Source organism: Petromyzon marinus, chromosome 1, assembly GCF_048934315.1.
Source record: "Petromyzon marinus isolate PM22_M1 ecotype Great Lakes invasive population chromosome 1, UKy_Petmar_22M1.pri1.0, whole genome shotgun sequence".
Classification (NCBI taxonomy): Eukaryota; Metazoa; Chordata; class Hyperoartia; order Petromyzontiformes; family Petromyzontidae; genus Petromyzon; species Petromyzon marinus.
This window is the reverse complement of record NC_133667.1, coordinates 22,566,421-22,589,688: the sequence shown is the minus strand read 5'-3', so window position 1 is coordinate 22,589,688 and position 23,268 is coordinate 22,566,421. Positions and strand designations below refer to the sequence as shown.

At 46.8% G+C, this 23,268-nt stretch overlaps 1 protein-coding gene across 7 annotated transcripts in view; it reads right to left on the bottom strand.

Moving 5' to 3' along the window:
* The window catches only part of LOC116957147 (integrator complex subunit 14-like), a 98,624-nt gene that overhangs the window by 62,898 nt on the left and 12,458 nt on the right, over positions 1-23,268 (bottom strand). For all 7 annotated transcript variants that reach the window (XM_032979455.2, XM_076065725.1, XM_076065721.1 and 4 more), the window contains 5 exons: positions 20,553-20,660; positions 19,091-19,249; positions 17,013-17,131; positions 11,110-11,252; positions 6,510-6,602 (listed from right to left, as the gene is read on the bottom strand). In XM_032979455.2, coding sequence (XP_032835346.2) covers positions 6,510-6,602; positions 11,110-11,252; positions 17,013-17,131; positions 19,091-19,249; positions 20,553-20,660 — 622 coding nt within the window. The remainder of the gene's footprint in view (positions 1-6,509; positions 6,603-11,109; positions 11,253-17,012; positions 17,132-19,090; positions 19,250-20,552; positions 20,661-23,268) is intronic.

Here is a 23,268-nt window from a genome sequence, read left to right as displayed (position 1 = left end):
TATACAGTGTAAATTACCGCAATTCATTATGGCAGGAGAACATGGAGTGTTTCTCTTGTAATAACAAGATAATGTATCTGCATGGCGTTTCCCTGTAAATATAACTGATGGCTGTAATGACGTACATCATGATGTCCCCTTAATTTAACGCCAACCTCTGATAATGCGGTCACCTTTCGTGAGTGGTCCTTTGATATTATCCACCATTTATACGATGCATAAATCAAACCCATTAATTTCATAGGCAGCTCATAATCAGATAGAGCCTGTGCCAAACACTTAGTTGCTATAGCTTAATATAGTACCCCCCCCCCGCCCCCCCCCCCCCACTCGCTGTGCAGTTAGTGGTAAAACAAAGACGTGAATTATATTCATATTTATTAATTACACCATGGAGACACGGAGGCAATTAGTGAACAAGAGCTTGCACTGCCTACTAAATGATTTAACAAGATCATATTCTCTTTGGCCTGTTATTATGTTATTGTGGCTTTTTAAAATTGTCTTTATTTTAACCATGTCCCTCCTTCTCCTCGCGTAATTAAGTGCACCGCAAGCAATTGAAAAGTCAATGCTGAGACAAAACCAAACGTGCACATGCTGGAGGATTGTGAATGCGCGAGGCGTGCCTAGCAACAACAACAAAAAACACCAGTTTCGTGTAAATATTAATAGGTTCGGCAAACAAACCAAATGAGCAAACAACAAGCGTTCAAATTCAACCCCAAGAGCCAAGAGCCGGTGGCAAATTTAGAGCGTCAGACTAACCGAGTGCGATGTGTCATCCACAAGCTGGTGGGGTTAGGTGGGGGGTGAGGGGGTAGTTCCACTCACACACATGGTGCCTCCTCTAGTGGACGAGAACTTTAATTTTTTTCGTTGCTGTTGTTGCTTTTGTTGTAACAAGACGCGAGCTCAACACAGCACGCCCCGCGTCACATTCCCCGGGGGGACAGTCCCGACGCAACTGGAACATATAAGAGGAGGCGAGGTGAAAAAAAAGTGTCCCAACCACGTGAGGACACCACGTCAGGGGAGGGGGGCGAAGATGGAAATGTAAATGCGGAGGGGATGACAGGGGAGGGGAAGTATAACCAACCTAATGTGGGAGACCTATGGCAGTTGCGGGTGGGGGGAAGGAGTACTTTTTATTTATTCAATGAACCCACCTCACCTCTCCACTGCGCTCCCTATATCCGCGTGATGTCCTAAATTTAGCTAAACGTGCTGGGAGCTTGCTCACGTCTTCGTTAGTTCCTGAAATTATTCTTTAAAATTTCCTGAAGCAGCTCGCAGCGCATGGAGGGAAATGCCGGGACATCGTGCCGAACACCACGTGGTACGGCCTGAAAACATACCTGAGTACAACCACGAAAACTAGAAGCATCACCTCTTTTGGGCGCCGTGGTGGCACGATTTTAACTACGTCGTCTGATATACAGGAGGTCGTGGATTCGATCCCGACCCTGACACCTGTATATTTGGAGTTTGCATGTTCTCCCCGTAGTCACGTGGATTTTTCTCCAGGTCGAGCTGTAAATTTCCACGTGATAAGTCACTTCGTTGAGCTATCATTTGTGGCCAGGTCACTTGTGAAAAATAGCTATATCGCTCAGTGGGCTTTACCTGGTAAAAGAAAAAATAGTTTAGTTTTGTTTATTTGGCAAATTTGTTGGCATTTTTATGGATCATATATACATCTGATTTTTACAATATATTTAGTATTTACTATATCCTCAATCATCGGCAACATATAAAATAACGTATTTAATGTTGTTGATAATTGAGGATGTAGTGAATACGTTTATAAAATATATTGCCAACAATCAAAACGTATGTAGCTGAATCACGTTTCTTCAACTGAAGCCAAATAAATTTGTACTGTAGTTTTGGTGACTTGGAATTCGTTATCAAAGCTTCTGCGGGTTTGTCGAGCCACGGTCCACGAAGCAATACTTGGCCAAACGCCAAGCTTGTTACATAACTCTAGATTCATTAATTGAAATTAAAGAAAAACAAAGGAAAATCTCAAAATATTAAAATTAAGTGATCATTCCAGGAGATCGAGTCAAGAAATATAAGATTAAACACAATTTGGCTCACGATTTGCTGGGCACTGTTAACAGTAAATACAAATCTAAACCGACTATTGATATTATTGCAGGCTTAAACACAATATGCAATGTACAACGTTCCAATAGGGTGTTGAGTTTCTCCAGAGCTTCACCCAGCCAGCAATTGTGATATTGTAATCTAGGGAGACTATTAGGGAGAGTGTTGTTAGTGAATGAGAAGATAGTATTTCAATACACTAACAACTCCTATATAGCATTCAAGAAACTGCTGGGGCAAGTACTGTAAGCTAGCACCTATGAAACCTGGCATGACGCACAAGAGGGTGGGTGGCCAAAACCACGCTAAGCCACCTTTTTTATCCCTAGTGCCGATGTTCACACGACGCACCAGGTGCTCATTTAAGGCTGAGTCGACCTAGGAGAGGCCCAGGACTGGCTCAAGTATTCAGCATTGTTAATGGTCATGAGTGGGTAATAAACTCGGGTCGCCGGGTTCGTCGCGCAATGCACTAACCCCCACACCACCATTCCCGCACATATAACAAAGGGTGGCTCTTTAATAAGTAAACCAAGCCGGCACCAGCCCATCCTAGAGATGGGGTTGAACGTCTTTCTTAATACCACAATTCCTCTTAACAACTGCACTAAACGAGCCAAGGAACGGAACGCGTCTGAAACGTCGCCCAAACGTGGAGATGGAGTGATGAATTCAGCTAATGTGCAGGTACTAGATGATTAAATCACGGGATTGTGAGAGGTGGTGGCGGATTTGGAGAGGGGCTTTAAAGCCTCGTTATGCTTCTTACTCCACCACCCAGTCACCTTTAACCCCATCGCGCTTACCCGATAAACAGCTACATTGCACATAAAAGTATGGATCATGCCACACTACTTTCTCTCCTCGTTTTTCAAACTGTTTACAACTCTCAAACCAAAAATATCACGGGAGAGTATTGATATTTTGTACGAAACTCTTGATGTATACCAGGTTAGGATTTTTTTTTCTAAAATAAGATGTACTTTATAATATCAATATCGTATCAAATATGTGATTAAGTAACAGCCCCTTGGTCGATCGATTGCTGGATGAAGGCCTCTCCGTGCCGTGACTATCGGAGTGATTGACCGTGCTTCCAAACGGTGAAGTGTGCAGATTACTGAAGGGGGATTCCAGGACCAGTGCACAAAAAAACAAATCTCTCACCAGTGGCGTTATAACTCAGATCACCGAGTTTATAGCGCAGTGTGCTAATAACTGCTGTGCCACTATAACCTTCATCAAATGCACGCCGGGTGGATTCTTGGCCTATTCAATTGTGACCAATTAACTGGGTACAGTTTAAATGTACGCACCCAGATTACATTACAGATGCAATGTATGGTCCATCGCCTGGTACGCATGAGTTCTTAGGTTCGATCCCGACCATGACGCCTGCACATTGGCAGTTCGCGCATTCTCTCTCCTTGTGATTGCGAGCATTTTTCTCCGGGCCCTCCGGTTTTGCGCTCCACATTTATAAACGTACGGTCAGATCATTTGGCTGCCACTGTAAACGCCCACACGTGATGAGGGATCCACTTCTATGAGTTACCATGCGTGGCCAAGTCGCCTCTGCAAAAGAGCTATGTAGCTCAGTGGGCTTTACCTGCCAAAAAATAAAATGAAAACATAACACCGTACAAATAAGCCGTGTTAATCCCCGAGACACCGAATCACCTTGCTTGTCGTGTCAGTGGTAAATAATTAGAGGCACAAGCACTCCACTAGGGGGCGATGCGGGCACTCGTGACGGTGGGAAAACACTTGGGGGGGGGGCCTCGTTCGTCGCGCTTTTACTGGTGGCTGTGCGACACCCACTGGCAGACATCGGCGGAGACGTTTCGTAACAATTCGCCAAAACCACACAACCCCTCGCCCAACGCAACCCCATTTCCCACGAGTTGATGAATTGGTCACGATTTCATTGAAGAATCAGTTATTTCCGAGCTTGTTTTTAGCAAGCCCACACGTGACGGGTTAAAATCCATCATCGTGGCAGAAAATCAGCGCAGGGCCGGACCGTCACGTGGTTTTCGAGCCACGTGACAAGCACAGAAACGCGTACAACGTGCAATCAGCCTCGTGCATTATGCAACGGCCATCAGCAGTACAGGAACTGTTGATGGATTTTGATGAATGCTTTTTGTTTGTATCGTCCCATTAGTACTCGGCCCATCCCGACTGTTCTGTTTCGATGGCCTTGTTTGTTCTCTCCCATATGTGTCACCTTCTCGTCATGTTCGCCTCATTCATTCTGACCACTGGCCCGAAGAAAACACGTGCGGGACATTTGTTGGAATCGAAAATAATTGATTGACGCACGCATTGCACGACGGTGGTGCATCACAAGAATCAATTTGAATTATTCATGAATCATTACACTCCCGTCGTCAGTTTTTTTTTCTCACCAACAGAAGGAAGTTTATCCATAATGGAGGGTTTTTTTGTGTTAAATCGTGTAAATATATAAATGTGTCGTTAAACCCGCCACCACCCGACACAGCCAACTGGGTGCGTACCCTTACTAGTTGGCTGTGTCGGGTGGTGGTGGGTTTAACGACACATTTATATATTTACGCTATCTAACCCCCCAAAAAAACCTCTATTATGGATGATATTGGTCGCGAAAGCCTACCACGTGTTAAACAGAAGGAAGTTTAGTTTGGGTTATGGGGAACCTGTGACTGGTGCAGTTGCTTCGTAGAATGAAGTCGGAAGCAATGTGTGAACCAGCAACATTTGGAGTGAGCAACATCTACACGTGGAATGTATTGAGTATGGGACCGCTTGTGGCTTATTGTGGTCACTGTGAACTAGGACACCACACGAGCACACAATGGGCAAAACGGATTGGCATTATTGCGTTTCATTTTGCTGTCGAACTTTTACAAGCTCAGTAACAATGGAGCAGCACACACTGTGGATTAACAGTGTTAAGAAAAGAAACAACTCAAGAATTACATTCCGGTTTAGCATTCCTAAGACCCCATGCCATGTAATCCACTGACTTTTAAGGTGCTGGAAGATTTACAGGCGAAAGCGATGATTCATGAATTACCAGGTGTCTTTGCCAGAAAGTTAAATTTCCACTGACAAATTCTGGCACGTGGATATCGCTAGATTAATCTCGCAGATTCTTCATCCTTATGCAGGCAGGTGAAATAGGCACAAAACATTTTCCACTGCGGAATATGTCCAACTCCTGATCCGAGCATTTTTTGCCAGACCAGACCTCCGATATGTGACACAAAGACACAACCCTGCATACATTTGTGCATTTTCATAAGCGGATAACTGCTGCGGCTCATAAATGTGTGTACACACTCATGGCTCTTTTTACATAAATTACTTATCATACATTGGGAGCGGTGTTCCAAGTGGTTAGGGCAACGGAATTGTATTCCTGGTCATGGTTAACATCGATGGCGAATGATACCTGAACCAGCCCTCACCAGAATGATGCAATATGCTCAAACAACCTCCATGATTGGCACGGTTTGGGGAGGCCTTGAACCAGAAGTGAATTTACTAAGGAGGTGTATATTATATTCGACACACACAAGCATATGTATCAATTTTCGCAGCTCAATAATCACACCCCTATATTACATAAACATATATTCTTGTCATCTAATGCATGTACACTTACACGCAAAAGCATATACATTCTTCAACAATGGAATTCTTTATAGAAATAGGTTTTCCCCTTTTAACTGGCACAAAAACTGACACCTTTATTCAAGGCATCGTGTTTGCAATAACCACAACACAAGCAGTCAAAATGCAAACAAAAGAGACAACTCTGATAATAATATGCACTGTCCTTGAATTTGATTGGTCCACACCTGAGACGGCTTTTCTTAGAGCCTAGTCTCCACTGGTGTTGCACCAGAAGATGCCAAAAGGCGTACAGTTGTACAGGAGGTCTCATAATGGAATTCTTTACCTCGACTGTATAGGTTTTTCACCCGGTGTGCTGTATGGTGCTCTGAGCTTCTTCAGGACCTGACTTCAGTTCCTCAAGAAGTTCCCAACCCATGGAGTGAAATGTTGCGAAATCATGCCAGACTAAAATTACAAAAAATATTTAACCAGGTAAGATCCACTGAGCTGTAAAGCTCTTTTTCAGAAGCGACCTGGCCACAAATGATAGCTCAATCAAAGTGGCTTATCACGTGGAAATGCATTGCAACCAAATACTCTAAACGCGTGACGTTGAATCTAAATGTGGAGGGAAAAACCGGAGGACCCGGAAAAAAATCCACGCGACAACGGGGAGAGAGACACCGCAGAGTCCAAATATACAGCAGGCGTCAAGGTCAGGATCGAACCCACCACCTCCTTCTTACCAGGCGAGGCAGTTAACAAGAGGCATCAACAGAGCCATCCCTCACCTCTGGCCGGAGCGATGGGCAGCACGAGGTGACGGGAGAGCACGGGGGGACTGGACACGTCGGCCAGCTCCAGGAACCCCACAATCTCCAAGGCTTCCCGCACGATCGAGACGAAGCCGAGTGCGGGAGAGACGGCGTGCGGGGAGGGTGCGGGATGGCGGGAGCGTTAGAACGTCGTCGCGAGACTGCAACTCCACGCGCAACTACTTGCACCCGGCTGGCCGACCAGCGCCGAGAGAGAGCCCGTGCGTGGCGAGCGGGCACGGTTCCTGTGAAGAATGTCTCGCGCGCGCGCCAAGATATTGTGCCGAGCAGCAAACGGCTACGTTGAGACCGAGCGTCAGCCGGTTTATGCGTGCCGTGACCTGCGCAAGCAGGGATACATTAGTTCAATGAAGACAGATGCTTCAGTCACACCAATTAGCATGTACAGCATGGGCAACAAACTCCAAGTAGGCAATCTTGCCTTCTACAATTAGACTCCGCTTAACAATGACGAAGGAACTCCGTCAGCGTTTAGTTATATGAACTAAAGGTTGTAAATAAAAAGCGGGCGGATGGTAGGTTGTTGTCTTCAGCCATTCAATGATGATGTCACAAGCACGTCACGCACATCTAGACAAAGCAGATCTGCAAATCCATCGGGGGAAAGATTACCGTGGTTACCCATAAGAAGATCTGTACGAGTTTCCCTCGCTTTATGCAGCTGTCTCGTGTAGTTTAACTTTGTGAAACTACACGAGACAGCTGCCTGCTGAGTAGAGCGTACAGTACACACAATGTTGTCCCAAGTCCGACCTCATAGCCGCATATGGAGTTAATTTTGGGCTATTTACCTTCATGTCAAACCAAAACCAATCTACGACAATTGGAGCAGTTGATGTGACTTCTCAAATTCTGGCCCCTGGCTCTAGGTCAGAGTACCGAGGTGACACACAAAGTGCTTGCCGCACATGAAACAAAAATTCCTTGCGGATCTCGTCAAGGAGCATAAACCATCACGCAAACACCGGTTAACCTCGTACAGGTTTATGGCTAACCATCGAACAAAGACGGGTCACTGCATCACGCGCTGTCAGGAGGGCTTCTGAAGGCTGTCTGGAACGCTCTTCCTTACGATATTAGGAAGCCACTGGAGCCATGCACTTTTAAATTTAGATTGAAAACTAACTTCTTTAGTACCGCTTTTTGTGTTTAGTTGGTTGTCCTTCCCCCGCACCTCCGATTAGCACGGTTGGCTGCGTACGGTGCGAAAGAAGTTCAACGTGCACACATACGTACGAAATGGCATCCAAAATCACGGAGAGGCCCTCGACATGCACCCCACGCTGTGGCATCATCGGGGAAGGCGGAGCTGCCCACCGTGCGAATGAAGGTGAATGAGAATCCGCCAGCGTGGCCGTGGATCAGCGTTGAGCCTGCGTGGATCCCTCGCTGTGCGACCGTGCGTCGCAGTGACGGTGTGTGCAGGGTGGCCACGGTTGGCTACGTGCGACGCAATTCGAGAGAATATTTGGACCAGGAATTCAGTGGACGGGCAGATGTGGAGCGGTTCTGATGTGATGTGGCTGAATCATCGAGGAGAATGCTTCGCACTTAAATGTTGACAAAAATTGAGGAACTCTATAAAAAGGCTGTGCAGAACTGCCTGTACTGTGACGCAGCCACCCACTTGGAAGAATCTGTCAAGGAGAACTGGAGCACGACTCCAGCTACGTGATGGGCATGGACAGCACACGGAACTGTTCGAATACAGGTTACATGATGTTGTATCAGGCAAAGGGACTTTGTGGCCACCCTGTACATGAGGCATTGATGACGATGATGATGTATATGAGGCAGGGGGAACAGCGTGCTGTTCTACCAGTTATTCCCCAACCACACACGCCTCATTCGTAATAGTTCACCATAGCAATACAATGTGCCCATGAAGGTGTTGTCCATTACTAAATATGTATAATGAGACAGAAGGCTGAGGTAGTTTAATAAGATAACTGACTGTTGGGGCAAGTGCTGTTAGCGAGCATCTATAAAATCTGGCAGGGCACACGAGGGGGTGGGTGGCCAGCACCACGCCCGGCCGCCTTTGTCTCCCTCGTGGCGATGTTTACACACCGCACTAGGTTCTCATTTGAGGCCGAGTCGGCCTAGGGGAGGCCCAGGACCGGTTCAAATAATTGTCACTTTATGTTGGTGGCCGTGATTCGGAATCGAACTGGATAGCCGGGTTCGTAGCGCAGCGCGCTGCCCGCTACACTACAGCTCCACAAACACACGCTGTAGTATGAAGACTGTACCAGCTGCCTTGGTGTGGGAGACACACATCACATCGAGATTCTAGAGTCCCGACTGCTTGGGGGCCGTCCATAAATGACGTCACGCGATTTTGGACGAGTTTTGACCCCCCCCCCCCCCGTCGTCACACGGCGTCACAAAAAGTCAGACCCCCCCGCCTCAAATATGACGTCACAAAGCTCTGCCCCCCCCCCCAAAAAATAAAACATGCTTCAAATCGCTTTAAACTATTGTCATTGTAGTGCGTATTTAATGTGGCGCTGCACTCTGATGTTGTAGGAGTCTATTTAATTAAGTAGAACGTGTTGTCTGTATTTATTTAAAGTTGCGCATTTTGATGTGACGTCATATTTCTCAAACCCCCCCCCCTCGTCATACATCGTCACAAATGTCTGACCCCCCCCCCCCCAGGTGCGTGACGTCATTTATGGACGGCCCCTTGTCAGCGTCTCAGCTGTAATTGTTTTCAGTCCGTCTGTTATGTTCTTTGGAATACAACTCAGGTTTTAAAAAATTTTCAAAGCTTAGAAATGTTAAAAAAGCATCAGGTTGCCAACATTTCAACGCTATCGCAAAACAACGCCGCCTTAGTTATAATTCCTTATGGAGGGATGATATCTGCATGGACACGGCGCACAGCGCAAGAGAGGCAGTCATAATAACCCAGCGACGTCACTAGAGGCCGCTATGGCAATGCGCCTGAAAAAAACATTACCATGCAAGATTCTGTTTTTGTTACAGAGCTTGCATGTGTATGTATGTTGAAATTAATATTATTGGGTCTTTCGGTAAAGTGACGTAGATAGGTTCAAAGAAAATAACAAAAATACATTTCCTTTGAACCTATCCACGTGACTTTACTGAAAGACCCAAATAATTCCTACAGTCATGGAAGCTTGAAATCAAGATGTATCCTTTAACTCTTTTTGGTAAAGTCACGTAGAATGAGAATAAAATAAGACGATAAAATTCTCACGACGTTTCGGCCACAACACAAGTAGCCTTCTTCAGGTGAAAGAACAGAACTGTCGGGACGACAGAGCTTCAATGAGCGCTGCTAAGATTCGCAGCGTCTTTTAAGCTCGGTGAGAGGCGTGAAGCGCCTCGACAAAGGAGTTTACATATCAACGCAGGAGAATTTAGCATTGAAACAGCTGAGGGATTAGCTTGTGACAGAAATAGCATTCTCATGCAAGATTCTTCTTTTTTACAGAGCTTGCATGTGTATGTATGTTGAAATTCATATTCTTGGGTCTTTCGGTAAAGTGACGTAGATAGGTTCAAAGAAAATAACAAAAAATAACAAAAAAACTACGACGATTCGATCACAACACAGGCGGTCGTCTTCAGGAAAACGCGATCTACGTCACTTTGCCGAGAGACCCAAGAATATGTTGAACTTCTTTCGCACCATACGTATGACCAACCGTGCTAATCAGAGGTGCGGGAAAGCTTCAAGCACGTGTCAGTCTAGGTGTGCATCTACAAAACAACTGATAATGAATGAGTGGAGGTGGATGAGTGACTCAGAGCTCAGAGGTCACAGTCCCGAGGTTTCATTCTAGGCAGCTGCCCATCTTTAAACTGAGATCTAAAGTGTACTCAAGTCGATGGTCTCGGCACAGTCAACAATAAGTGCACAAATAACAATCGCGTTAAATTTAGTTGTGCACCAAATATAGCAAAAGTCTTGTTCCAAAAATTAAGCGTATTGGTTTGACTATCATGCGACACACATTAGCGAGAGAGTATTTCTCTCAAACATCTACTTTCGTCGGCCGCTCCCTAACACAACGGGTTGCACTGCTCAAGTGAAACATCCCATTGGATGATGCTAATAGCATAATATGGATACAATTTGTAAAGAAAATAAAGGAATAAAGATAACTCCTATTTTGGGGGGTGGGGAGGGATTGCATCTGACTTTAAAAGAAATGGGGTTACATACCGTGAAGTGGGAGTTAATTCACAAGCCCGGTTTAATTAGCGCACTGCGTGACGAACCCCGCAACCAGAGTTCCGTTCCCGCTCATGGGCGACACGGGTGATGATTAACTGAACCAATCCTGAGCCTCCCCTAGGTCCACTCAGCCTCAAATGAGTATCTGGTGCGATGTACAAACATCGCCACCAGGTGAGACGTAGGCAGCCGTGCCTGGTGCTGTCCACCCACCCCCTCATGTGCATTTCCGGCCTTCGTAGGTGCTCGCTAAGAGCACTTGCCCCCAGCAGTCTGTTGGGGCTATAACGGGGGGGGGGGGGGGGGTGGTGGTCTTTGTCGTTGTCTATGCCTATTGCACCGTACCAGAGGAGATGCACTTGGGGCGAGGATCGAACTCGTGCTCTGGGGTGACGGGCTCAGGCCGCGGGAAGAGGGTCACGTCGGACGCCAGGTGCCCGCAGCGCAGCGTGGCCGGGAAAGGTGTGTACACCTGCTGCGTGAACTTGCTGCAACGAGCGGAAGCGCACACGACGCGCCGCTGGGTTACACCCCCACGTGGGGCAGAGGCAACATCTCTGTCGAGCAGATCTCACCATGTCTGTCCGGTGTTCGCTGAGCCGCATCGCGCGCAAAGTGCCTGAACAGCAATACCCTGCTGATCTCGTCAAGGAGCAAGAAGCCGTCACGCACACTCCGGCCATCCTCGCAGCGGCGGCTTGTGGCTGCGAGCCATCGAACACGGACGGCCACTGCATCGTGCGCTCTCAGGTGCGCTACTGCGGCCCTCTGGAGCCCTCTTCCTTCCGATATTAGGAGGCCACTGGAGCTATGCACTTTAAAATCTAGATTGAAAACTCATTTTTTTTTTCTCACTGCTTTTTGTCTTTAGTTTGTTGTCCTCCCCACGCACCTCCGATGGGCACGTCTGGTTATGCACGGTGTGACAGAAGTTCAACATGCATACATACATACATCAGGATATGGTGATACTGCTGTGTGATGGTGTACTTTTCTAGATTTTATTTTATTGGAAACTGCGTAATCTTCCTTTCAAAGTGCTCCAGAAAGTGTATCTGATCTTAGTTGAAGAGGCGGTTGGTTGTGTCACAAAAACGCCAGTGACCGAGCACACTTGCCCAAAGGCCCAATGTGTTTGAAGTGGCTCGGCAATAACCAGCACGATCAAAGTGGTACGAGATAAGGGGTGACACGTTTCTTAAATTCAGCAAGGTTCTCATGAAAACGAGACGATGGGGAGGGAATTGCAAAGTTGAGCAGAGCAAGGGAAGAATCAGAAAGCAGTGATTAAACCTGCAGCGCGGTGGCTGAACACAGAGTGAATAAGCCAAAACAGTGAGTCTGGCAGACCTAGCCATGAACATTGGTGGAGGAATCAGTGAGTGTAGTTCGCGGAAAAGGTCTAATGTATACTGATATCATTTACTGTTTGCCAGTGAAGGAGATTACAAAGATAAAGGTCCCCCTTATAGCCTTTAACAGACTGTTGGGGCAAGCGCTGTTAGCGAGCACCTGTAAAGGCCAGCTCGGCACACGAGGGGGTGGGTGGCCCAGCACCACACCCGTCCGCCTTTGTCTCCCTCATGGCGATGTTTACACACCGCATCAAGTACTGATTGGAGACTGAATCGACCTAGGGGAGGTGCAGGACTAGTTCAGATCACCCTCACTGGTGCTGGTTGTGAGTGGGAATTAAACCTGGGTCGTTGCGTACGTAGTGCAGTGCGCGAGTCGTTACACTACCGCTGCCCACGAGGGAGAGTACGCACACGCACATACACCATACACACCATACACACCATACACACCCTACACACCATACACACACATACACCATACACATCATACACATACACACACACACATACACCGTACACACCCTACACACCATACACACCCTACACACCATACACACACATACACCATACACACCACACACACACATACACCGTACACACCCTACACACCATACACACCCTACACACCATACACACCATACACACACACATACACCGTACACACCCTACACACCATACACACCCTACACACCATACACACACATACACCACACACACCATGCACACCATACACACACAAACACATACACCATACGCACCCTACACATCATACACACACACATACACCATACACACACATACACCATACACACCCTACACACCCTACACACCATACACACACACATACACCATACACTCCCTACACATCATACACACACACACACATACACCATACACACTTACACCATACACACCATGCACACCATACACACCATACACACATACACCATACACACCATACACACCATACACACACATACACCATACATACCATGCACACCATACACACCCTACACACCATACACACACGCACATACACACCATACACACACACACATACAACATAGACACCATACACACCCTACACACCCTACACACCATACACACACACACACATACACCATACGCACCACACACACCCTACACACCAACAACAACCGCCATTCGCCACTAAATGGCGGTGACGTCACCACGACGCTTGTGCCAGGCCATGTGCACCTTGAGGCCACGTGAAGTGTCGAACGCCCGCTGACAGGAGGTCACGGGGCAGACCCAGGTGCCACGGGTCGACTGACTGAGATGACTGGCTGATGCACCACCTGTGCCCCCTACTGTGCCAACCTGCTGTGCTTTAGCCACCTGGCGCTCCGCTCGTTGTTGTGAGCGTCGCTCCTCCGCCCTCCATTGTTGTTGGAGGGCGACTGCCTCCAACTGCCCAGTAGCGTCCTTCACGAGCCTCCTCCACAGAGGCCGATCTTGACACCGCTGGTACCAGTCATCGGCAAGTCCACTCAGCTCTACGTCCTCCTATACCACATCACTCCATCTCTTCTCTAGCCCGTGCCGCGCCCGTTTAGCCCCCTCGATCCGGCCGAACAAAAGCTGTTTCGGCATGCGGTGGCTGGGCATGCGGGCTACATGACCCAGCCAACGCAGCCTTGCCTGCCGGAGGAGCTCACCGATGGGACCGTGCCCAGATCTTTCAAGGATTTGTGAGCTCCTCACACAATCCAGCCTGGTTAAACCCAGGATGGATCGTAGGCAGGCCAGCCTAGGCAGGCCAGCCGAAATGTTTCTAACTGGCGAAGATGTTCCATTAGGGGGGTCCACGTTTCGCAAGCGTAGAGAAGGGAGAGAATGACCGTGGGCGAGAAGACCTGAAGCTTAGTGCGGAGCGACAGACCAGGTAGCTTCCACACAGCGTTACGCAACCGATGAAAAGATATTGCCGCTCGACTGATTCGGAGTGAGACCTCTGCTGTTAAACTGGAGCCGGTCATAAGCACACTGCCCAGGTATGGGAAACTCTCCACTTTCTCCACAACTGCCCCATCACTGATTGGGAGTTGTGGGGGTGGCGTGTCCGATGGTATAAAATACCCAGGCAGGTGCTTAGTTTTGGGGGGGCTGATGGAAAGGCCCCACCTCTTAGTGGCACGCTTCAGTCTCAGCAGCAGCGTCTCCAACTCCTCCTCTGAATGAGCGGCTATTACCAAATCATCGGCATACATAACGTGGTTGACCAATAGGGAGCCATCCCTTGAACGCACCCAGGCATCGATCAGCCTCCCATTATATCTGTACCATATGGAGATTCCCCCGGTACAGCTATTGAAGGCTTCACGAACTACGTGGTCAAAATAGATGTTAAATAATGTGGGAGCCAGAGGACATCCCTGTCGCACCCCAAGGTGTACAGGGAATGGCTCTGACTCCCGGCCACGTAGTTTTACCCGGGCCCGCTCACCATCATGAAGGTCCTTAATGATTGTGAGCAGAGGGTCAGGTACTCCAAAAGCACGAAGAACAACCCAGAGCCCAGGCCTACTGATGGTATCATAGGCCTTGACCAGGTCAATAAAGCAGAGATGTAGGTCTTGCTGTAATTCCCTACACCTCTGCTGTAGCAGACGGACAGAAAATATGGCATCTGTGCAGGACCGCCCTTTCCTGAAACCGCATTGGGGCTCCGCAAGCCTCTCCTCAGCGTGCCTGGCAAGGCGATGTTGAATAATCCTTGCCAGGACCTTTCCCGGCACACTGAGGAGTGAGATGCCCCTGTAGTTTTTACAGTCTGTGCGGTCTCCCTTCTTAAAGAGGGGGACGACCAGGGCATCCTTCCAATCAAGCGGAACCCGTCCAGTGGTCCAGACTGTTATGATGTAATTTAGGGCAGTCTGTGCACAAACGCCACCCTCCCTCAGCATTTCGCTTGGGAGATCATCTCTGCCCGCTGCCTTTCCTGGTCTCAGACTCCGGATCGCCTTCAGTACTTCCTCAACAGATGGCACCTCAGCCAGCCACTCACAGGGGGTGACTTCTTCCAATATTTGAGGCACCGCAGCCTCAGCAGGGTCATCCTCACTTTGTGCCATGATGTTTTCCTGGCTGAGGGATTTTCCCTCCCCCAGGACCTCACAGAAATGCTCAGCAAATCTGCAAACCTGTTCCTGGGGGTCGGAGATTGGCTCACCGTTTTTTCCCCTAATGATGGTAATATGTGGCGCTGCAGGTTACTTCTTTGATGGAGTTAAATAGAGATTTGTGATCATGAGCCACTGAGGCAGACTCCATCTCCTCAGCTACCCGCGACCACCACCCACCCTTGCAGCGCCTCACGGTTCTCCGAACCTCCGAGCGAAAACTGCGGTAAGCCTCCTCATTCTCTGACGTGGGATTCTGTAGCCGATGACAGTGGGCCTGTCGCTTTTTCTCAACCATCCTGAACACCTCCTCTGTCAGCCAGGGTCTCTGGGGAGGTATGGACCGCGTACCCAAAGCAGCCATTGCAGCTGCATGAGTCACAGTCCTAAACCTCGCCCATTTACCCTCGACATCAGTAGGAGTGGGGGATGATGCCAACCCCAGCCGCAAGCGATGATGAAATTCTCGCTTGCAACTTTCATCAGATAACTGAGACCAGGCCACTTTAGGTTGGAATGGGGTCCTGGGTGTACACCCACCGCCGGAGTGGAAGAATGGAAGGCGCATCTTACAGATGACTAGTCGATGGTCAGAGGGCAGATCAGCTCTACGGTAGGTCCTGGTGTCAAGTACATGGGCTTGCATCCGCTGGTCCGTCACTATGTAGTCCAACAGATGTTCTTGCTTGGACCCGGCATGCATCCATGATGTTGTGTGGATGCGCTGATGCCGGAACAGCGTGTTGGTAATTACAAGCCCATGAGCTGCACAAAAATCTAGCAGCCTCCTACCGTTGTTATTGAGCTGATCTGGCCCATGCCCTCCAATCACTCCAGACCAGGTGCCAGCATCATGACCAATTCGGGCATTGAAGTCACCCAACAAGATGACTCTATCCGGAGGGGCCACTTTAGCCAGCACCTGTGACAGGAGGTCATAGAAGGCATCTGACTCATCGGCTTTGCCTGCATCCCTCCACGGATGTTCGTCTTCGGTGGGGGCATAAGTAACCACGACCACCACTCCTCGCCTCCGGTTGATTGGAAGGCGAGCCCAAAGTAGCCTGGGGCTTACAGCTTCCCACACCTCACCGCCATGCTCCCATGCCCCCTTCATTCTTTTGTTCAAAAGAAGAGCCACACCCTGTTGTTTGGCAGTCGGGCTGCCCCGAGTAGAGGACTGTCCACCCCTCATGGTGGCAGGAGCCAGAACCGGTCCACCGGACCTCCTGAATGCCACAGAGATCCAGGCGGTACCGGTCCAGCTCCCGACAGAGGAGTGGCAGCCTCTCCTCCGCAGTGAGCGTTTGAACATTCCACGTGGCCATCCGTAATGGCTTTTCGTTGTTTCTGGAGGAGCCCCGAGGGTAGAGATTCAATCTCCTGGCTCCGCCAATTGGGGTTTGGCCAGGAGACGTCATAGACGCCTGTCCCCCCGGGGCCTCCGGCACAAGCTTATTAGTTACATTTTGTATTCGTAGTTTAGTGGTAATTAATTGAAGATGGAGGGGTTACCAGCCCCTCGCACCCGTCCAGAGCCCCCGTTTAGCCACTGTGGTGGACACAGACGCCATGTGGGAGGAGCCAATCGGAATTGGACCTCCCCCCACAGCACTGTCCACGACAGAGTTGCCCGTCCGACACCATGCACACCATACACACCCTACACACCACACACACACGCATACACCATACACACCCTACACACACACACCACACACACACACCACACACACACACCACATACCTGATCATGTTATGGACGTTCTTGAGCAGCAGCTGCCCCTCCACCGCTACAATCTGCCCGCTCCCGTTGTTCAGCTCTATGAGCTTCTCCAGGCTCTCCAAGGCTCCTATGCTCTGTAACTGTTGGCAAAAACAACAACAATGTCATTTGTATCTTTTTATTTCAAGACGGTTAATGCTGCTGCCGTGGTGATAACGGTCATCACACTGCTCTTGCAATCCAGCAGTCGCCGATTCCATTGCTTTTGCCTTTGCATTGAAGATAAAGCGTGCTTTATTTATTTGTTACAAAATATTATTTTTTGTTCCCATATTTATAATACCTATAATTATATTTATATTTAATTCTACATTTATTTTTAGCACCCATATTTTGATCATAGTGTAGTTTTGCATCCCTGTGCGTTAGTACTTAAGTGCTTGAAAGGGACGACGAATTTCAGTCACTGACGGAATCAAGGTAATTAGTACATCACAGGGATTGTGTACATGCACTGATCTGATGAATTAAGTGAACGCTAATAAGGATTGTATTACAATTAGCATTTTAAGCATCACAATAATTGATTCACATTAATTTCCTCAACTGCTTTTTCTCAAGGGTAGATTTAGATTTGAATTGCTCTGGCCAAAATAAATTAGGTGTAAATCCACAAGAATAGAAACGCTCACAATAATATTACATTTTCATGTAGCAGCGTCATTCATGGAACTGCACTCACACAACGCCGCACGATCCGCAAACGTCGAGGTGCGTATAGATTAAGATGCTTCCAGCCAATTATTGAGTGTTTTTACAAATCTTCTCCTGGCAAGCCAGAGTATGGCACCTCGATGCCCACGGGAAGAAAGTTTGGCAACATTTGTGCGATACACCAACCCTCGCAACCTCCACAGTGCTCCATTACAGGCGCGCATAGCCTCCACTAGCTAACTTTAATTCCACTGGTTTCCAACAAAACAAAAAAAAACACCAATAAAATAATGACAGTGTTAGAACTCTCAACTTGACAAACGTGCCACATTGTAACACGTATACACTGTACCTGAAGGTTAGCGGTGGCACAGTGGTTAGCTCACTGTGCTATACATCTATTTCCCAGCCACAACTAGCATCAGCGGCATGTGGTATGTGAAGTGGTCTTGGGCTTCCTTCCGACGCACCTGCTTATTTTGTAGGTCCCCTCATTTTGTTTCTACAGCGGGGCCCGCTACCTTGAAGAAGCCCACAGTTATTCTGTCCGGTCTGGGAACTTTCTTTATTTTTAATATTGCACAGGGCAGGTGCACTTTCCTGAACGTCATCGATCTCATCTTTAAAAAATTATCGTTCAATTGTGATAGTAGTGTGTTCTTGCTGGATAGGTCAGCATAAGAATCCGTCACTACTTTATGACTCTTCACCTATCGTATGTTCTGGTTAAATCTGGATTTGTTCGAGCTGCCATTTGCATGTTCTCAATGACCAACGTAATTTTTTCTGCTTTCATGCTCCCATTATTTAGCATGGCATCTTCAACCACTCTAATGTTTTGTCCTCTTATTCTGTTCTTACTCTTTCCTCATGGTTATGCAGAGTTCTATATATTTAATATTTTGTTCGGTCAAATACTAACAACATCAAGCTAAGTGCAATACCCTGCAAATGATTTTCAATTTATTTGAAGCTTACGTAGGGACTGATGATTGATATCAATGTGGACCTGCATTGCAGAATACTCATTCAAAGTCCCATGAGTGGAGGTGGAGCAAGACAGTGCCAAATAAATTATTCATCCCGTGCCGTGCGGCCTAGAGCAAAGTCAGTGATAACATTGTGTGGATTAAAAAAAAAAAACAAGAAAGAACAAACTACTCCCGCTATTTCAATTTTACCAGGTAAGGCCCACTAAGATAAATAGCTTCTTTTCAGAAGCGACCTGGCCACGAATGATAGTTCAACATAGTGGCCTCTCATCAACATTGAAATGAATTTCAGCCAAATAACTCTGAGCGAGCGTCGACTCTAAATGCGGAGGGGAAAAGCTGGAGGACCCGAACAACAACAACAACAACAACAAAATCAAAAAGGCGAGTGACCTCATCGACGGTGGCCAGGCACATGACGTAGAGGCGCGCGGGGAAGGGGAAGGGCAGGGGAAAGCGGCCCTCGTCGTCCGTGCGGGCGCCCAGCGTGGCGAGAGAGTGCCGCAGGGTCCCGCGGCCCACGCCCAGGCACCCGTCCGTCACCACAATCACCTGGCGCAGGGCGAGGCGGGGGGGGGCTTGTCGGGCCGGCACAATGATTGTGGCAGGCAATTTCATTTGGACCGGCACAATAGCGGCCCCCGATCGATTACTGAGCCCTGCCAGCTGGCCCTCAAGCCGTGGAGATGGACCGTTATCCCCGGGGACAGAAGAATGGCTTTGATTTCCTAAGGTAGAAGATAATGTGCGCCAATGACACCGCTATTCAATCCCCTTGTTTCACACATCAATCTGTCCCACCATTTGCGCCACTCTTTCAGGCTATTTAGGTCGGCGATTTTGTGATATCACGAAAAAGGCAGAAACGTGTTGGGTTCTTATTTATATTTATATATTTTGACAGTTGTGAATTTACACAATTTGTTTCTTAATAAAATGTAAATAGTCTATGACAATGTGCTGTTGTTGTGAGATAGATTTTTGTTAAGTAAATATAATATATACCACACATTATTGAACTGAATATCAACAGTAAATATCAAATTTAATTAATTTAAGTATACTGTTTTTATTAAGTGTACCACATTACCATTGAATGATTGTCCTGAATGTAGAATGCAAGTTTTGTGTTTTAAACATGCAAACTGATTCATTGACTGGTTTACTACATTCATATTTTAAGAAATATATCAGGGAAACATTTATGATTTTCTTTTCTGAGAAAGGAGTCAAAATTATGACCGAGAAGCAGCGTGAAACCAGTCATCATCTTGGCGAACAAGTGAAATGTCATAATTCGGGGCAACGTTGAGATTTACGAGATAATCAAATGTCTCTTAACAGTGGGCTGTGAACATCAGTTTAGTGAATTTCTACATGGCTGACATAAACCCATTACATACAACACGAAACAAAGACAAAGATCCCCCATATAGCCTTAACAGACTGTAGGGGCAAGTGCTGTTAGCGAGCACCTATGAAGGCCGGAACGGTACATACAACACACACACACACACCTCAAACATCGATTCATAAATACGTACCTCGATGCACATACCATGAACTTAAGAATGTATGCTCCTAAACAAGCTTCGTTCAATGCTGATCACTAAAAGTTCACTTTAAAGACTCTCATGGACAGCAGGGGGCTTTCTCTCTCATGCGTTTACAAAGTTGTACTGCATGTGTTTGACATTTCACTCAAATACTCCCAGCCGCGCGGAGCAAAATGTAGCGCAACATCCCAGGTGACATCACGCGGTGGAACCCGAGAAACACACCGGGCAGTCCTTGCAGCACAAGCACGAAATTCAACGCGAAAGTAGCGGCGGTTTCACCTCTCGGTGCACTGTACCTGGCAGGGGGTCCCAACTCCCCACTCCTCCAACACGACGCGGCTCAGTCCTGCCAAGGCCCCCTCCAGGCACGTCTTGTCACACTCCTCCAGGCTCGCCAGGCCCTCCTGCAACGCACAGCCGTATCGCCGCATCGCTTGATCACGCGCCTCGCCATTCACAGGGTGCCTCCCTTGTAGGCAGGATGGTATTGCTATCGCCTCGCGTAGGTAGACTTTGCAGTAAGGATGAGCTTCGGATTTAGTAGTCACTGATGGAATCAATGGCCCATTTTTGGAGTTTATTTATAATTTTGCACGTGTTTTTATTTTAATTGTTATGAAAAAAAATTAGATTTAAACGTCTCACATTTATTCTCCTTGTTTATATACTAGATGCAATCATTTGGTTAATTTTAAACTTAAGAATGCTGAATTTCGATTTAAAGCTTTCGTGACTGCAATGATTCATCTTCTTTGGTTCTTTCGGTAAAGTCACGTAGAATGAGAATAAAATAATAAATTGATTGTGTTATTTTATTTTAAGAATGCTGTTTTAATTTTTAACATTAAGTTCCAGCATTAGAACAATACTTTATAATCAAACTTTTTAGATTGGAATAATTAAGGCAAAAGGTGATCAGGTATTGTCAAATTGACGTCATGTGATGACACTTGTGGCAGCAAAAGCATTGAAGCTTTCCTGGATATTTTTTTTCATTATAATCTTTTTTTATATATATAAAGAGTGCTTATCACTTAAAAGAAAAACTTCAAAATAATTACGAACTCCATGACTCTGAAGAATTAATCAAATAACTTTCTTTGAGCTCAGTTGTGCAATCAGCCCTTTTGGCATTACACGAAGGGCATACATACTAACGAGCTTATTTAGAATATAATGCATAAATCAACAACCATCACATCACCAGGAGCAATGCTACATGTAGAATTTATTAGGCATGAATTTGCACGGCAAAACACTTCTTAAAATAATTCAGGCAGAAATATGCCTCAACAGATCATAATTAAATATACCTGATGCTAATTTGTTACGTAGTCTGTTTCATTTCACAAGGGAGTATTATGATAGGTTTTTCCCCTTTTTTCTGGCAACAAAACAGGTGTTAAGATATTCTTGGTTCTTTTGGTAAAGTCACGTAGAAGGGAAACAATAAAATAATAAAAATATAAAACAATAAAATTCTCACGACGTTTCGACTGCAACACAAGCAATCATCAATTTTTTTTTCAAATTTTCTTGCTGTGGTTTTCACACCTGATGATGATTGCTTGTGTTGCAGTCGAAACGTCGTGAGAATTTTATTGTTTTATATTTTTATCATTTTATTGTTTCCCTTCTACGTGACTTTACCGAAAGAACCAAGACTATGAATCCCTGCAGTCACGAAAGCTTTAAATCAAAGGTGTTAAGATGTTAAAACACCAAACTGAAACCTTTTACAAGGAATCATGTCTGCATTAGCTACAATACCTGTGGTCAAAATGCAAACAAAAAAACATACTCTGATAATATATGCATTGTCTTTGAAACAGATTGGCCCACACCAGAGACAGCTTTCTTTTGAGCCTCGTCTCAAACGGTGTTCGACCCGAGGACGCCAAAAGGCGTACAGATAAAAGGAGAAAAACCTATTATCATATTTTGGGACTGGCAAAGGAGGTCCCATGAAGGGAGTATTAATCATAGCAATAGGCTCAGAATCTAATTGTAATTACAGAACAGTACAGACAAAAACAAATGTTATCCCGGCTTCATAATAATCAGTGGAATTATATCCGTGGCTGGAAGAAGGCCTCACCACTTTGTGACCATCCCTCAGGATAGTGTAATTCCACAGCACATGTCGCTGCCGTGCATGAGCCGATCTCATCGCTGCCGTGGTGATCCTCTTGGGGCATATTTTCAGCATTGACTGCATTTCTATCACCACGTCTTGTCGAGCTACTCTCATAATTTCTAGCGATGTGTCCTACCCAAGCACCCCTTACTTTCCTAAATCAGTCAATGAGATGTCTCAAATTAGCATTTGTTCTCTGATCCATGTGCTCCTCTTTCTGCCTCAGTGCGATTCCCAGCATGCATTTCTTCATACTTCCTTGCACATGTGTCATGTTGCCCATGGTTATGATCAATATGCCATGGCAGGTAATATCCACCTGTCGAACATTTTATTTTGGTATGTTGCTCTTCATGATCAGATGTCATCTTCCGAAACACTCCACCCTGTTCTGGCTCAACTCATTAATGAATAATCTTCTCACATCCAGCTAGCCGCCACTGCTGATCAACACTGAAACTGGAACTCTTGAGTTCTTGTGACCTGGTTAATCAAAAGAAGGTGTTGAAACCTATCAACTCGTATCTACGTAATAAAGGATGCGTTGAGCTATGAGAGCTCCAGGACAGGTTCAGATATCGAGCTCAAGTTTTCCAAGCAGAGTGTGCTGACGTAGCCAATACTTCCCACTCAGACAAAGATCCACTTTATAGCCTCAACAGACATTTGGGGCAAGTGCTTTTAGCGAGCACCTATAAAGGTCATTACGGTACACGAGGGGGTAGGTGGCCAGCACAACGCCAGACCACCTTTGTCTCGCCAGTTGCGATGCTTACACACCGTACTGGGTACAGTAGGCATTTGAGGCTGAGTCGACCTTAGGGAGGCCCAGGACCGGCTCAAATAACCGTCGCTCGTGTTGATTGTGAGCGGGA